Source organism: Camelus bactrianus, chromosome X (genome assembly GCF_048773025.1).
Source record: "Camelus bactrianus isolate YW-2024 breed Bactrian camel chromosome X, ASM4877302v1, whole genome shotgun sequence".
Lineage (NCBI taxonomy): Eukaryota > Metazoa > Chordata > Mammalia > Artiodactyla > Camelidae > Camelus > Camelus bactrianus.
The window spans coordinates 53888289-53905379 of NC_133575.1; the positions used below are offsets into that span (position 1 = coordinate 53888289).

General features: G+C 44.2%; 1 protein-coding gene across 47 annotated transcripts in view; it reads left to right on the plus strand.

Moving 5' to 3' along the window:
• LOC123615475 (uncharacterized) overlaps positions 1 to 17091 on the plus strand; it is a 166525-nt gene that overhangs the window by 42336 nt on the left and 107098 nt on the right. For 8 of the 47 annotated variants that reach the window (XM_074358767.1, XM_074358770.1, XM_074358769.1 and 5 more), the window contains one exon: positions 9607 to 9827. The exons of 38 other annotated variants lie outside the window; for them this stretch is intronic. In XM_074358767.1, the coding sequence (XP_074214868.1) occupies positions 9607 to 9827 (221 nt within the window). Of the gene's footprint in view, positions 1 to 9243; positions 9828 to 17091 lie in introns of those variants that run through there. One more of the 47 variants, XM_074358780.1, reaches the window with a different exon arrangement.

Genomic DNA, 17091 nt, shown 5'->3' on the forward strand with positions numbered 1-17091 from the left:
TTTGTCCGGTCATCTTTCTATGGACATTTATGCTTTTTCCATGTCTTGGCTATTGTAAACAGTGCTGCTGTGAACATTGGGGTGCAGGTGTATTTTTGATGTCAGGTTCCTTCTGGATATATACCCAAGAATGGGATTCCTGCGTTGTATGGTAAGTCAGTTCCTAGTCTTTTGAGAAATCTCCATATGTTTTCCAAAGTGGCTGCACCAAACTGTATTCCCACCAGCAGTGTAAGAGGGTTCCTTTTTCTCCACAGCCTCTCCAGCATTTGTCATTTGTGGACTTTTGAATGACAGCCATACTCACTGGTGTGAGGTGGTACCTCACTGCAGTTTTGATTTGCAAATCTCTGATAATTAGTGATATTGAGCATTTTTCATGTGCCTATTGATCATTTGTATTTCTTCTTTGGAGAATTGCTTGTTTAGGTCTTCTGCCCATTTTTGGATGGGATTGTTTGTTTTTTTCATATTAAGTCGTATGAGCTGCTTATATGTTCTGGAGTTCAAGCCATTGTCAGTTCCATCTTTTGCAAAAGTTTTCTCCCATTCTGTAAGTTGTTGTTTTGTTTTGCTTATGGTTTCCCGTGCTGTGCAAGAGCTTGCAAGTTTACTTAGGTCCCATTTGTTTATTCTTGTTTTATTTCTATTGCTTGGGTAGACTGCCCTTGGAGAACATTTTGAGATGTATGAGAGATAATGCTTTGCCTAGGTTTTCTTCTAGGAGGTTTACTGGATCTTGTCTTATGTTTAAGTCTTTGATCCATTTTGAGTTTATTTTTGTGTATGGTGTAAGGGAGTGTTCTAGATTCAGTGATTTACATGCTGCTGTCCAGTTTTCCCAACACCATTTGCTGAAGAGCCTGTCTTTGTTTCATTATATGTTCTTGCCTCCTTTGTCAAAGATTAGTTAATGAAAAGTTTGTGGGTTCATTTCTGGGCTCTCTAGTCTGTTCCATTGGTCCATATGTCTGTTTTTGTACCAATATCATGCTGTTTTGATTACTGTAACTCTATAGTATTGTCTGAAATCTGGGAGGGTTATTTCTCCAGCTTCTTTCTTTTTCTTCAGTGATGCTTTGTCAATTCTAGGTCTTTTGTGCTTCCATATAAATTTTATTATGATTTGTTGTAGTTCTGTGAAATATGTCCTGGGTAATTTGATAGGGATCGCATTAAATCTGTAGATTGCTTTGAGCAGGGTGACCATTTTAACAGTATTGATTCTTCTACTCCACGAGCATGGGATATTTTTTCCATTTTTAACTCTTTAATTTCCTTAATCAGTGTTTGTATAGTTTTCCATGAATAAGTCTTTCACCTCCTTAGTTAGATTTACTCCTGATAGTTTATTACTTTGGATGCCATTTTAAAGGGAATTGTTTCTTTACTTTCTTTTTCTGTTGATTCACCATTAGTGTAAAGAAATGCAACTGATTTTTGAATGTTAATCTTGTAACCTGCTACCTTGCTGAATTCTTTGATTATTTCTAGTAATTTTTGTGTGGACCTTTTAGGGTTTTCTATATGTGGTATCTTGTCATAATGCGTATAGTGACACTTTTACCTCTTCTTTTCCAATCTGGGTCCCTTTTATTTCTCTCTCTTGCCTGATTGCTGTGGCTAGGACTTCCAAGACTATATTGAATAGGAGTGGTGATAGTGGCCAGACTTGTCTTGTCCCAGATTTTAGAGGGAAGATTTTGAGCTTTTCACCGTTGAGTATTATGGTGGCTGTAGCTTTTATTATGTTGAGATATGTTCCCTCTATACCCACAATGGTGAGAGTTTTTATCATAAATAGCTGTTGAATTTTATCAAAAGCTTTTTCTCCATCTATTGAGAAGATAACTTTTTTTTTCCTTTCTTTTGTTGATGTGATGTATTACATTGATTGATTTGCGTATGTTGAACCATCCTTGTGTCCCTGGGATGAACCCCACTTGATCATGTTGTGTACAGTTTTTAATGTGCTGTTGGATTCTATTTGCTAGTATTTTGGTATGGATTTTTGCATCTATGTTAATCAGTGATAATGGTCTGTAATTCTATTTGTTTTGGTGGTGGCATTTCCTGGTTTTGGTATCAGGGTGATGGTGGCTTTACAGAATGAGTTTGGGAATATTGCCTCTTTTTCAGTCTTCTGAAAGAGTTTGAGAAGGACTGGTATTAGTTCCTCTTTGTATGTTTGGTAGAATTCCATTGTGAAGCTGACCGGTCCTGGACATTTATTTGTAGGGAGGTTTGTTTTGTTTTTTTTTTTTTTGCCAATTCAATTTCTTTTCTAGTGACCAGTTTGTTCAAGTGGTTAGTCTCTTTTGATTCAATCTTGGTGGACTGTATGTTTCCAGAAACTTATCCATCTCCTGTAGGTTATCCATTTTGGTTCCATACAGTTTTTCATAATATTCTTGTATGATACTCTGTATTTTCATGTTTATTGGTTGTAATTTCTCCATTTTCCTTTCTTATTTTGCTTATTTGTGCTCTCTCTTTTTTCTTCTTTGTGAGTTTGGCCAGACGTTTGTCGATTTTACTTACTCTTTCAAAAACCAGCCTTTGGTTTGATTGATTTTTTCTAATTTTTTTAATCTCTATTTTATTTATTTCCTCCCTGATCTTTATTATGTCCTTCCTTCTGCTGACTTTTGGGTGTTTTTGGTCTTCTTTTTCTAGTTCTTTTAGCTGGTGGATTATATTGTTTATTTGAGATTGTTCTTCTTTTTTGAGGAAGGCCTGTATTGCTGTAAATTTCCCTCTTAGCATTGACATTGCTGCATCCCATAAGTTTTGTGTGTTTGTGTTTTCATTTTCATTTGTCTCAAGGTATTTTTTAATTTCAGCTTTGATTTCCTCATTGACCCATTGGTTTTTTAATAGCATGTTGTTTAATTTCCTTGCTTTCCTTTTTTTCTTCTTTGTTTCTCTGTAGTTGATTTATAGTTTCATGGCATTGTGGTCAGTAAAGTTGCTTGAGATAATTACTATCTTCTTAAAATTTTTGAGGCTTCTTTTGTGCCCAAGTACATGATGAATCCTAGAAAATATTCCATGTGAACTTGAAAAGAATGTATATCCTATTTTTGGGGAGTGCAGTGCTCTGAAAATACCCACCAAATCTAATTTTTCTACTGTATCATTTAATTTCTCTGTTGCCTTCTTTATTTTCTTTCTGGAAGATATGTCTAGTGATGTTAATGTGGTGTTAAAATATTCCAACAATGATTGTATTCCCATCAGTTTCCTCCTTTATCTCTGTTAGTAGTTGTTTTATGTACTTAGGTACTCCTATGTTGGGTGCGTATATATTAATGATTGTAATATCCTCATCTTGTATTACTCCTTTAATCATTATAATATGTCCTTTTTATCTTTCTTTATGGCCTTTGTTTTAAAGTCTATTTTGTCTGAAATCAGTACTGCAACACCTGCTTTTTTTGGCTTTTCCATTTGCATGGAATATCCTTTCCATCCTTTCACTCTCAATCTATATGTGTCCTTCTCCCAAAAGTGTGTCTCTTATATACAGCATATTGAAGGTTCTTGCTTTATTATCCAGTCTGCCACTCTACGTCTTTTGACTGGAGCATTTAGTCCATTAACATTTAGAGTAATTAATGATAGATGAGTATTTATTGCCATTTTCAACTTATTTTTGCAGTTGATTTGGTATTTTCTCTTTGTTCCTTTCTTCTTCCTTTTGTGATTTGGTAAGTTTCCTGTGTATTATCTTGGATTTCATTTAGTTTGCTTGACTCACTTGTAAGCTTTTGGCTTGTGGTTACCCTTTTTTGTAAGTCTATTAACCTATTACTGTAAATGTTTGTACTAAACAGATAGTAATATTAGGTCAAACCCATCCTACCGAGAACACAATTTTTTTATTTTAATGAAGAATGAAAAACAAAATACTGTATGGTTTCTTGCTTCCCTCTCTTAATGATTTAGATGTCTTCTTTTACAATTTTGTATTTATTCTATTTGTAATTCATGGCAGTCATCTCCTTTCCAGTTCTGAGTTTCTCATTTTTGTAGCATCCTGCTTCTTTTCTATTTAGAGCAGACCTGTCAATATTTCTTTTAGCATGGGTTTAGTGTTGTTAAACTCTTAGTTTTTGCTCGTCTGTGAAGTTCTTTATCTCTCTATTCTAAAGGATAGCCTTGCTGGATAGAGTATCTTAGGCTGCATATTTTTTCATTCAGGACGTTGAATATAACTTTCCACTCCCTTCTGTCCTGTAGTGTTTGTGTAGAGAAATCAACTGAGAGCCTTATGGAGGTTCCCTTATAACACTTTTGTTTTTTCTCTTGCTGCCTTTAGGATCATTTCTTTATCCTTGACTCTGGCCATCTTGATTAGGATGTGTCTTGGTGTGAGTCTGTTTGAGTTCTTCCTGTTTGGGACCCTCTGAGCCTCCTGTACTTGGATATCTGATTCCTTCTTTAGGTTTGGGAAGTTTTCAGTCATGGTTTCTTGAAATACCTTTTCAATCCCGTTTGTTCTTTCTTCCCCTTCTGGAAACTCTATTATGCATAGATTAGTGTGCTTTGTATTTTCCCATATGTCCCTTTATTGTTTTCATTGTTTTTTATTTGTTTTTCTCTCAGCTGTTCTGATTGGGTGGTTTCTGTTGTCCTGTCTTCTAGGTCACTTATTCATTCCTCTGCATAATCTAGCCTGCTATGTACAGCTTTTAGATCCCTTCTCATTTGAGCCAATGAGTTTAACAATTCTACTTGGTTCTCCTTTATAGCTTCTATTTCATTTTTGACATATTTTATGTCTCTAAACACTATCTCTTTTAGTTCCTTCAGTACTTTGAACACTCCTTTCTTTGAAATCTTGATCTAGTAGGCCGTCAATATCTATTTCCTTGATTGTGCTTTCAGGGGATTTCTCTTGCTCTTTTAATTGGGAGTGGTTCCTCTGCTGCTTCATATTGCTCATATCTTTCTGGCACTGTGACTTAAGGATTATCAGTTATCTATTGTGGTCCTTAAGGAGTGTATTTATGTATCTACCTAAAGCCTATGCAGGAACAAAACAGATTTTTTCACTTCTTTGTCTTTCAAAGAAGGTGATGTTCTGTCTGCATTCAGCAGGTGCTCTGGTTGGCTGAGTGGGTCCGTAGATGTGAGTTTTTGGGTATTTGTTGGAGAGAGTGAGCTACGAGCATTCTTCCACACCTCCATCTTGTTTCTAAACTCCAATATCATGTGTTTTTATAGCGAGAGGTATTACAGTGTTGAAAGCAGGGCTTGGTTCAGTTAAAAATGAGCTGATGGCATGAGGAATGAGACATCCTCCATCCTCTTCCCTCCTAGGGTGAAACATATGACCGTCAATTTTAAAAAGATAGTCACAGTCCCTAACTAGCCCAGCTCATCTAGTGTATGTTAACAGGATCAGCACCACCAGAGGCATTGGAGACCCAAGAATATTGCAGTCTTAAAGATCTCTTGGAAAATTTTTGTTCAGTTTTGGTTTTTTGTTTTTCTTAAATTGTGGGGCATACTACTAGTATAGAGGGAAAAATAGTTGTCAGGAAATTTTTTTTTTTCATATAACAGTTTCATTGCAATTTTGTTCACACACCATGAAGTCCACCCATTTAAATGGTACAATTTGGCGGCTTTTAGCATATTCACAGTGGTGCAACCATCATTATTCCAGAATGTTTTCATTGCTTCAAAAAGAGCCGTGGAAATGAATGACCCATCCATCCCTCCCCAGTTCTAAAGAAGTTTCTTGGCTGTTCCTGAGCATAAATTAACTTGTTACATTCCATGAAAAATCTGGGGGGAATTCTAATCAGAATTGCATTGAATCTATATATTAGAATGGGGAGAATTAATGTCTTTATGACATAAACTTTTTCTATCCATGAGTATATCTGGGACCCTATCTTTTTATCTCTGTAGAGCGTGGCCCATGGGAAGTCCTTACTAATTGTTGGGTCTGTGAATGATGAGATTATATACATTAGTTGTGACTGTAGACTTTCACAGAAGAGAAAACTAACCTCAGTGAAGCCAAGTGCCTCCCTGATGGTCAGAAAGAATGACAGCCAGTGCTGGAGTGATCCAGTGGACTTGGTGCTTGCAACCAGTGTTCTCTCCCTCCTACAGCTAAGGAGATTACAGAGTTCTTTTAATTTTTTTAATGGTGTTGCTTTTATTTTTATTTATTTATTTATTTCTTAAGTTCTTACTTTTTATTGAAGTGTAGTCAATTTACAATGTTAGTTTCAGAAGTACAGCAGTGATTCAGTTATATTTATGCATATGTACACGTATAATTTTCAGAGTGTTTTTAGTACAACTCATTACAAGGAATTGAATATAGTTCCCTGTGTTATATAGTAGGTCCTTGTCATTTATTTATTTTATATATAGTTACGTGTGTCTGTTAATCCTAAACTCCTAATCTGTCCCTCCTCCCTTTCCCACCTGCTGACCACAGTTTGCTATGTCCATGAGTATTTCTAGCAGCATCCTTTTGCTAGTAATATATGCTGGTTGGCTGCCTTCACTTTCACTAATTCCATCTTATCTGTAGGTGTTTTTCTTCTGGTGGGCCTGCTTGTGGTTTGCACACATGTTCATAGAGATCTGTATTTGGGAGAACTCCAGGCCTCATGTAGTGCCTGGCATGGAGCTCCCACTGAGCTCATGTTTGAACTGGGAAAAAGCATAGTAAAGTTTGGAATTTCCAGTACGATTTAGACTTCTGGGTTTCTGTAACCTACGCTTAGCCCACCTTAATGTTGGCTGCACCTGTAGTGGATCATTTGATGGAACTTCATGGTATGGCGGTGTAGAGACAGGGCTTTATATAGTTTTTCTCCTTCCTTTTTTCTAACACTCATTCTCCTGGGCCTCCCAGATCCTCCCCCAGCAGCGCTCAGGGCTGGCTTGGTGCTGTACTGAGGCAATATTTGTTAATAAGTCCCTTTCCTCATCTCTTCTGAGACTCCATTTCCTTCTCTGCACAGTGAGAGCTTGGACTAGATAAGTGCTTTTTGGTTTCTTTTAAACCCATGTCTCCTTTCGAGAAACAGAGAACTCAAATCTCTCCTCCCACCCTAACTCTTCAGATTTTGATACGTCCTCCAATGGGTGACACAGCTTTTGTGGAAAGTTGATGTGATTTTGGTTCTTTCCATGTGGTGCAGAAAAGACTTCAGAGACTTATTGCAGGGAGGGAGCAGGAGGGGGACAGTATGTCAAACTTTTTGGTATAAGCATTGGAGCAGGGGATTTGGTTTAAATGCAGCCTCTGACGTGGCCTCTCTCTAATCTTGCACAATGTGTTAAACCTCTCTTTTCCTCCATTTCTTCATGTGTCAAGTTGGAATGTTATTATTTTAGGGTTTTCATGAAACAATATACACATAAGTCGTTAGTTTCTCAGTAGAAACATGACCTGTTAGGGAGTCAGGGATTTCTTTAAAAAAAAAAACCTTGTCCATAGCATGCAGTCGATGTGTATTTTGAAGTTCCTGGAGGGTGAGGGTTGAGTCTATAGTCCATCATGGGATAGGTGGCCCCTGGGTCTGTGTGCCCCAGATTGCCCCCTCCTCCCCAGTCCTCTTCCTCTCAGTCCAGGGTGAAGTTTCTGCCATTAAAATTACACAGAGTTCTTGTGGATATGGCTTTTAATTTTATTGTTTCATTGGGGAGGGCTGCTTTCATGATTTCCGTGGTCAGGTTTTGGTGACATAAATGCTATGCAATTGGGGGTTCCTATTTAAGAAAAAGAAAACAAAGTTACAAATACAAAATTAGACCTAGGGTGGTGGCAGGGGCTCTTAGAAGTGGGGACGATTAGCTTTGTTAGCTTCAGGTGCAGTGGCCTCTGGCCATGATGACCTATCCTTGTGCTCTGGAGTTGGAGGGACCAGTAGGTTCAGTGGGAATGTTTACTGAGTGTATCTCATGGGCTGTGCATTGTCCTATTTGTACTGTGTGTTCTTTTTTAAGACAGTGAGCTCATTTAATCTCAATAGCCTCTTTAAAAAATTAGAATTTCTATTTTGAGATGTAAAGTAGATTCCCATGCAGTTGTAAGAGCTGATACGGAGACAACCTATGTACTCTTTGCCCAATTTTCCTTAATGGTTCCATCTTGCAAGGTTGGGGTACAATTCATTATTGACTCACTAACCCTTTGAGGTTTGTGTTATTACCCTCATTTCTATTCGTGATTAAACTGGGGTTTAGAGAAGCACACAGGCCTTCCCAGGTCACCCACATGGTTAGTGTAGAGTCGGGTGGGACATGGGCTTGGGATTTCCAGACAGTACCATTATGATTGTGGCAGGGAGCAGCATTCACTTGCTTGTTTATTCATTCATTCAACAAACATTTATTGAGTACACTGTGTGGAACTGATGCTTTCATACGGTTATCGAATTCTTCAGCAGTTCTGAGAATCAGCTAATGTTTTCTTTTTTCATCTGTGAAAATTAACTCTCAGGGTCATAAAACCTCCCAAAGTAAATACAGCTCATAAAGGAGGGATTAGTAAATTTGTACAGTCCCCCCTTTTTATGCAGGTGGTAACCTAGGCATTTTGCATTTGCAATCTGCCTTGATCTAGATATATTCTTGTAAGGCAAGGTTTGTTTTTTTGTTTTGCTTTGTATAGTCAAGTTTACAATGTTGTGTTAATTGCAATGTTTTTTCTTTTCAATTTTTAATTAATTTTTATGGGGTAATTAAGTTTATTTTTGTTTCATTTTTTTAATGGAGATACTTGGGATTGAACCCAGGACCTCGTGCATGCTAAGTATGTGCTCTACCACTGAACTGTACCCTCCTCCCCAGGGCGAGTTTTCTTATCCATTATTTTGCAGCATAGGAATTCAAGTAAATTGGAGTTGAAATCCAGATCTTTCGATCCCACTGTGGTTCTTTTCATTATATTCTGCTGAGGGGTGGGGAAGCAGTTCCTTTGTTCATTCATTTATTCAGCATTTTTGAGCATCAGGGCCTGGCTAGATGTTGGAAACAGAAAACAAGAAATGACCCTTTTCTGCAGGGGCTGGAAGCCTAGACTAATAGCAGGATAATGTGATCCCAGCTATGGTAGCCATGTGCAGACTCTGAGGACAGACTGTACCCCCAGGTTTGCTTGGGCTTCCCTTGCCTTCTGGCTGGTACACACAGGTGACCACATCCCAGAGGGGCCTGCAGCCCACAGCAGAGCGTGCACCTTAGTCTCCTCTCCCCTCTTGGCAGGGCCTGCAACATGAGCATTGCTGACTACGTGCAGTGTGCTGAGGACCACCAGACTCTCCCCATGGTGGTCCAGCACGTGGGGATTATCTTGGAGGAGAATCTCTTATGTATCTATAAACAGATCTCCTCAGTGAGCCAGGTCAGGCTGTGCGGCTTCCAGCAGTCATTCTGCATCCGCTACAGTTACCACTACCCACACAAGAACGAGTGGGGAGACTTCCAGACCCACCGAAGGGTCATGGGTCTCGTCACCATCACTGACCGCTTGGCCAAGGACTGGCTGCAGATCGAGGAGCTCCCTGTGCAGGGGAGCTGTGTGGCAACACACAGGACGATTCGTGGCTCTTCATCTTTGTGCTGAAGGGCGAGCTCGCCGAGAAGCTGCACACTGATGTGGTCTTGTACCCCAGCTACGAGGACTGTGGGACGGTGGAGAAGAGGATCAAGGACTTCATCAAGTCGCTCTTCATCATGCTCGAGTCCGAGCACCTGGACAGGGCCACCAACAATTTTGGGGACAATATCCTCCTCCTCTGCATCCCATTTGAGAAGAGGGACTTGGTGGGACTGGACACAGCCAGCAGGTAAGCCTACGTGGATTCCCGGCCACCCTGGCTGTGTGCCTGTGTTGCTTACCTACATCCAGAAAGGGACCAGCAAGAAGGGGAGCTGTCTTGCAGCCAAGGGGGGAGGGAGATGCAGCCTGACGGTTTTCAAAGTTTTAAAAATGAATTCATCTTTAGTTCAGAGAGATCCATTTAGGGTTAGTTTGGATACTTACTCCCCCTTTCCAACCAAGACCCCTGGTGGGACTCCTGGAGTTGCTGTCCAATAGGGTAGCCACAGCCAAAGAGGCTGGGAGTGCTGGGGAGGAGGCTGGTCTAAGATGAGATGTGCAGAAGGTCAAATGAACATCAGACACTGAGACTTGTCTAGAAAAAAGAATGTAAACTATCTTGATAATTTCTGTATTTACTACATGTCAAAATGATAGTATAATAGATATTACATTAAATTAGATCTCTTCTTAGAATCAATTTAAAGTATTTGTTTTTCTACTTTTTTGAATGTGGCAACTGGAAAACTTTCTTTGTGTGACTCTCATTGCATTCCCGTTGTCCTGGGACAGTCTCGTCCATTTGATGTATAGGTGAGGGGCTGAATCCCGAGACGCAGCAGATCGAGGCACTAGCTGAGCTAGGGGTGGAGCCCGTGTCTCCTGCCTCCCAGGCTGTTCTTCCTGCCCGACAGCCACCATGCCAGGTTAGGACATCAGAAACACCGCCAGGGATTTCCGAAGGAGCTCCTTATGCAGGGGAAGGCGTGTCACGGATTAGGGACAGAGTATGGAAAGGTTCGTCCTCACTTTGTCCCTGTGATTAGGTCAGTGGCCCCACTTTGCCCCGGAATTGCAGACGAGCTCTTCTGGGTCATCTGCCCCCCTCCACCACCCTCTGATCTGCTTCCCTGTGTGGCCATCGTGCCATCCCTTGGGCAGAAGAGGGCGAGATGCCTTTGCTGAGAGGTGGTCCCCCTTTGCTGGGGAGAGCGAGGGAAGCTGTGTCCCCCGGCCTCGGGCCTCGGGCCCTGAGTCTGCTCTCCCTGCGCTGGAGAGCACGCAAGGCGGTCTCATAGGTGACGGTTGGTGGTCCTGGCACATGCTACCAGGCCTGCTGTGGAGTCGAGGCTCCGTAATTCTTGGACTTATCTAAGGTCAGACCATACTTTCTGGGTTTTGGTAAGTTAGAGGAGAAGACACCAGAGAACTGACAAAAAGAAAATCCCGGCCATCCCTGCGAGTGAAAGGCACAGGGGACCCGAGTCCCACCTGCGTGTGGTGCCTGGCGGGCTCTGGATGAATTTTCAGTTCCTCCCCGGACATGCCTCTATGGCTTAAGGAAATGGCGAGACATGTTGTGGCCATGATGTGTACTTGTCCTCGCAGGGCTCTGTGATCTACCCACCTAAGCCCCCTTCTGCTCCTTGGAGATGAGATGTCACGTTTAGGGTCCTGGGCACTGCTGAGGGCACAGCTGCCAGCACCAGGCCACTAGCAGGGTGGCTCTGTTCACCTCACCAGTCACCTCCTGCTGAGCCTCCAGGCGTTAGGTGAGAGAGGTAGATCGGTGATGCACTAAGGTGGGGCTGCACGTGCGCACAGCCCTGCAGCATCAGCAGGGACCACCTTCTCCCTCTGGACAGACTGGTGGGTGAGCGGTGGAAGCCTGCAGTCCTGCTCCAGCCCCCTGGCCAGTGCCTCCTCTTTTGTCATAGGAGGCACTGGTGACATTTTTGCTCAGCAACTGCTTGGCTATGAGTCTGCGGACCCGCCGGAGATTGCCAGCTTGTTTTTGCCTTTTGAAGTCTGTCCTCGAGATTTGGCGGAGGAGCTAGTTTCAGGAGAGTGTGCTTAGTGCATAGTGATTGACACTGTCACCATTGATTACTCAGAACCTCGTCTACCAGGCACAGCTCTGGGCATCAAAATACAGCAGCGCATTAAACCTCCCTCCTGTTGGACCTGTCTGTTCTGGTACCAGAAGCGCTTGGCCAGCATCTGGACGTCCGTGAGATAACGCAGCCAGTGAGCTGCGGTCAAACACGTTCTCCTCCCATCACTTTTACTCCATTGTTGCTTTTATTCCATAGTCACCGAACTTTTAAAACAATGCTTCGCTGCAGGAGCAGAGCCTAATTCTCTCCTGCTACTCTTGGTGGGAGTGAGTAAAACTGTCCAGCCTGAAATGCGACCAAGCATTGTAGATCAAAAGCTGTCTAGGCGCATGTAGGTGGAGTTTTGATTTGGGGCCCTGATGACGTTAGGGCCCCCACGGCAGTGTCGCTACCCTCACGCCCCTGGATTCCCCGGAGCAGGAGGTGAGGGTGGGTCTCACTGTCCCCGCCTCTCTGGCCTCATCACACTCACGTAAATTCTTATATTCATGCTGTCAAAGTTATCTTGGTTGTTGTGTATTTCTAACTTTTGCTTGTTCCTCTTTTCCTTTGTCTCTCGTACCACCATGTGAGCATGCTGTTGGGTCTGAAAAGGTGGGTTGTGCACACCCTGCATCGGAAATACCTACACTTCACATCGTGCTGCCTCCATCGCTTTCAAAAGCAAAAACTTAACAGCTGCCTTGATCCATTTATTATCCTAGACATCTTATTATTTCCTAATGTTTTGGAATTTTTGCTTTGTTAACACATCACGCACTGGTGTTTGATACCTGTTAAAATCCTTGCTTGGAGGAGCCTGTTTGGTGGTCCCTATATTGGTGAAAATTAGCCATTATTAATTATGTTTGTTTGTTTTGAGGAAGTGAGATGCGAATTGATTTAGGTGGCTTCTGAGGGATGTTTACCAAGGGTATTTTCACTTGGAAAGTCAAAGTCTGCAGTACCTTGCTTGATTCTGGCTTTTACACGCACGCGGTTCCTGGCCGTCGCTGTGTAACGAAACTGACGGGGCTTCCAGGCCGGCGGTCACTGAGGAGGACGTGGCCGGCTGGGGGGGGGGTGAGCAGCCCACAAGGGGCGCAGTTGGAGAAAGCAGTTTTCTTTTGCTTTTGCCTTCCCCATGTCACTTACTTTACTTTGCCTTCATAAAGGGGCAGAAGTGGGTCTAAAATCCATGTCACTCTTTTGTTCCCTTTACGACGCTGGTTTCTCTGAGTATCAGGAAAATGTGGCCTTCTGCTAAGTAGCTGGCTCACTAGGATCTGGTGGACACAGGGACCACTAAAGGGGACCGTAGCTTCCTCTCTACTTCAGCCAGTGGGCATACAGAGCCGGGTCTGTGGTTTGCCTCAGCAGCCGTGCAGGCCTCCCTGCACCAGCCTTTACTAATAACCCATGTTGGCAGTAAATAGCTGACTCTGTGTCTGTTGCAGCTGACGTCCACCACTGACGGCCGTGTTGTTAGTTTGCGGTAGTGAGAATCCAACACCCCAGTCAGCCGTGAAGGAAGATCCTTTGGCTGACCTAGGATCTTGGATTCTCACCCCCACCCTGGTTCATCTCACCCGGGGGTAGGGTTTCGCCATCACCATCATGCTGACCATGAGGCCTTGTTTCGCCTTTCATGCTCTGGTCCAAATGTGGACACTTCATCCTTCACTGACTTGGTCTCGCTTGAGACAGGCCAGACTTCTGAAAGAGTCCATCACATTCTCGGGGGGAACAGAACAAAAGTAAGTGTCGCAGGTAGAAGGAGTCTAGGCTGTCCAGGTTGGCAAATGCAGGCTGGGATCTGTGATGGCTAGGCTGTGCCCTGGATACAGGCCTTTCCCGTGGCTCCCGGGAGCCCAGGGTTCAGAGTGAGAACAGCCTTGCCTGGGTTCCTCCATGCTCATCTGCTCAGTGGCAAGTGTGTCTGCTAATTAGGAGTTCCCCCAGACTTCGGGCCCTTCAAAATTCAGACCACCTTGTTTCACTTCTCCTGGGCCTCCTTTGTGAGAATCCACTGCCTTCTGCGGTGACCCGTGCCAAGAGATGTCTCCCCCTCCGGGGAGCACCCTTCGGAAGATTGTGACTCACTGCCACCATGCTGTGAGCTTGTGGGGTTCCGGCCGTGGTCCCTGCAGAACCAGACTTGAGATGGGCTTAGTGACGGAAATGACAAGACTGATTCCAGGGCAGGGCTTGGGGGAGGGAACAGGGGAAATTGAATGTGACCTCAAACACCTAGGTGGGGGCTGGGGCTGTTACTAAAATGGGGAGTCTGGGAGGTTCCTGCCAGGAATCGAATTCCAGTGTAAATGGTGGACATGAGGCATTATTAAGATGCCATTTGTCATCCAAGTTAGGACTTCAAAGAGGCACTCTGTCTATGAGCCTGGGGCTCAGGTGAAGGGGCCGAACTAGAGATAACGTTGGAAGTCGTCTTTCTTAGCTTGTGTTCACAGCCGTGTAGGTGGATGAGCTCATCTCGAGAGGTTCAGACTGAGGCTGAGGGGGCAGGGCTGTGCCTGGGTTGGAGGAAAGCCCAGACCACGCAGCCTTGGTGTGTTAGTCAGCGGCGTTTGTGATTTTCAGAGCAATGCCATTTATCCTTAAGGGGCCGGGGGTGGGCAGGGCCAGCCAGGAAGAAATTTGAAGGGAGGGTTGTGGCCACGTGTGCGCATCTTGGGACGATGCAGAGGCTGCAGTTGGATTGGGGAGTGGGGAGAAGGTAGTCACACTCACCTGTGAGGGAGGGAGGGAGGCCTAGGGAGTCCCCACCATACCGGACTCGTTTTCCCATGAACAGAAGGCAATCAGACAGAGGATCTGAGGTGAGAGGGCATGGGCGCTGGGAGAGGAGCCAACCTGGAGAATGGTGCTTGGAAAATTCTGGAATAGTCTCCTTGCAAATTAGAGTTTAAAAACTCAGATTCTTAAGAACATTGATAGTGACTGGGTAGGAGGCAGTTGTTTTTCTGGCCTCCTAAGGGTAAGGCATGTATCCGGGGATACACAGAAGAATCGGGCAGTCTGTTCCGGGGGCTTGACCCTTACCAGGGGGAAAAGTGCAAGTTTAAAGTGGGAGAAGGGCAGCGGAAGGAAAATAGCCAGGCCCCGTGTCAGGTACCAGTCGGCCGCCCTACTTGCGTGTTGCACTCACACCCATGCCCCCCATGTGGGCGGTGGCAGCCCACTTTTGCGGATTGGGAAGCCTTCTCAGAGGGGTTAAGGTATTGGTCCGTTTAGCGGCTTGTAAATGCTGTAGCAGGATTCAAGCAGGGCCTTTTCAGAATTCAAGGGCGTATTTTCTCTATCAATTCTGTTACCTCCCTGTTATACCTGGAATGATGAAGTGGGTCAGTTTTGGAGCCTTTCAGAAAATGTGCGATTTATGTGCCTAAGGACTGTTTCACAAAGCTCAGTGTTCTTTGATGGTTCGGAAGCACCGCAGTGCTTTTCGCCCCACAGAGGTAAAGTCTTACTCCTTTGACGATGACATGGTTGCAAATGACGTACAGGTGCAGAACCAGACTTAGCAGTTTCTGAAGGGAAACTCTCCAGTTCTCCCTTGATCGGCATTCTTCCGCGGGATGTAACTGTGCTGCAGCATAGGCCTGAGCTTTCCGTATGGAGTGAGGGTTTGATATCCAATGTTAGCATAAAACAATGAGATGGAGAAAATCGACGTTGCCAATTTATTTTTGGGTTTCATTAGGCAAGATTCACTATCGGTTAATGGCCCATTTAATGTATGAATTTGAGAACAGAACATTGCATTTCTTCCTTTCTATTTCGAGTTCTCTTACAGCATAAGGTTGCCTGCTTTGGAACATCAGCTCCACCACCAGGGCGCCTGTCAATGTGTTGGTGTGATTGCATTTACACAGTGAATGTAATCTGGGCTTCCTCAGCCCCAAACACTCCAGTGCCGGATCACGGGCTGTAGCCATCTCTTAGTCACACAAATGCTTCTAAAATTATATGATGCCAGATAAGAAAGAAGAGAGAGAGAGAGAGATTGCCTTTATCAAAATTCCTTTCAATTCTAACTGCAAACTCTTGTTGAGCAGCTCTGGTTTCCTTTGGATATGAATATATACATTTCTTTGCATGTAACCTGGGTTTTGGATTAGAACACCAAGCTCTTGCTGTCCATAAGCCACAAAAACAGTAGCCAAATTGCACACGTGTGAAATACTTTATTCCTTTTTCTGAGAAAGAATCCTTGAATTTGGGACTTGGGCTGTGATTTTTGCTTTTGGCTTCCCCCACCCCTCTTGTAATCTCTCACTCCTTCCCACGTGGCCCCCAAGAGTTCGTAGTCTCAAAGGAGTGGGCAAACACCCAGTGGGTCACCATGCAGTGCTGCTCTAGAAGGAGTCCTGCCAAGACCTAAAGGACATTATCAGAGAGGACTTCCTGGAAGAAATGGGCTCTGCATTCAGTTCTGAGGACAGAGTAAGAGTCAGCCAGGAGAAGGAATCAAGAGGATGGCTCAGGTTGCAGGAGCAGCCAGGCAGAGGCCTGGAGGCTTGTGGGTGGGGATTAGGGGAGAGTGCCCTGTGCAGTCTAGGGTGGAGGGTGCCCTGCTGGGGAGGACACTGGAGAGGCCTGGGGTGGATGGCTTTGGAAGAGCTTGGGTTTTCTAGAACTGACCCAGGAGGCAGTGAAGGGTGTCAGCAGGAAGTGACCCTCAGGACAGGTACTCCTGGTTTTGCTTCTGATGTTCTACAGAAAGAAGGGGTCGGGACGGGCGAGAGCCGGTCTGTCTGTCTTTCCCTTTGAGACCCACCCCTTCATTCGTTTATTCATAACACGCGTACTTCTCAGTGTCTAGGGGAAAGGGATGGACCCACAGTAGTGCGCAAATCGTACTTGCCTCTTGCGATCTTAGCAGTTTCAGAAGTTGACTCAGCGTAGAATATTCTAGGAACACAGCAGGGACACCTAACTAAAAGTGCGGGGGTTGGAGGCAAGGAAGACTTCCTTTAGATATAGTGAAAATGAGCCTGGAGGCGAGTGGGAAGTAGCAGGTGGTCAGGGGGCCCCTGAGGTCACTGGGGACCTGGGTACTGCTGTGAGGCTGGGCAATTAGGGGCAGGGGTGTGTTTGGGGCTAGAACTCTACTAGGGAAACCCTGAAGGGTTTGAAGCAGGGGAGTGATGTAATCAAATTTGTGTTTTGGGAAGGCTGCTCTGGCTGTGTCTGTGTGTGTGTGTGTGTGTGTGTGTGTGTGTGCAGTTGGGAACAAGGGGAGGGTGCCACCAAGTGAGAGGGTTATTAGAATACAATTCACAGGCTGGGAGATGACCAGTGGGAGAGGGGAATCGAGGCTGCCTGGGGACGGCAGGGGCAGTGCAGATGCAGTATCTCCTTATGTGGAGGGCTTGTTAGCGGGGCCGCCCT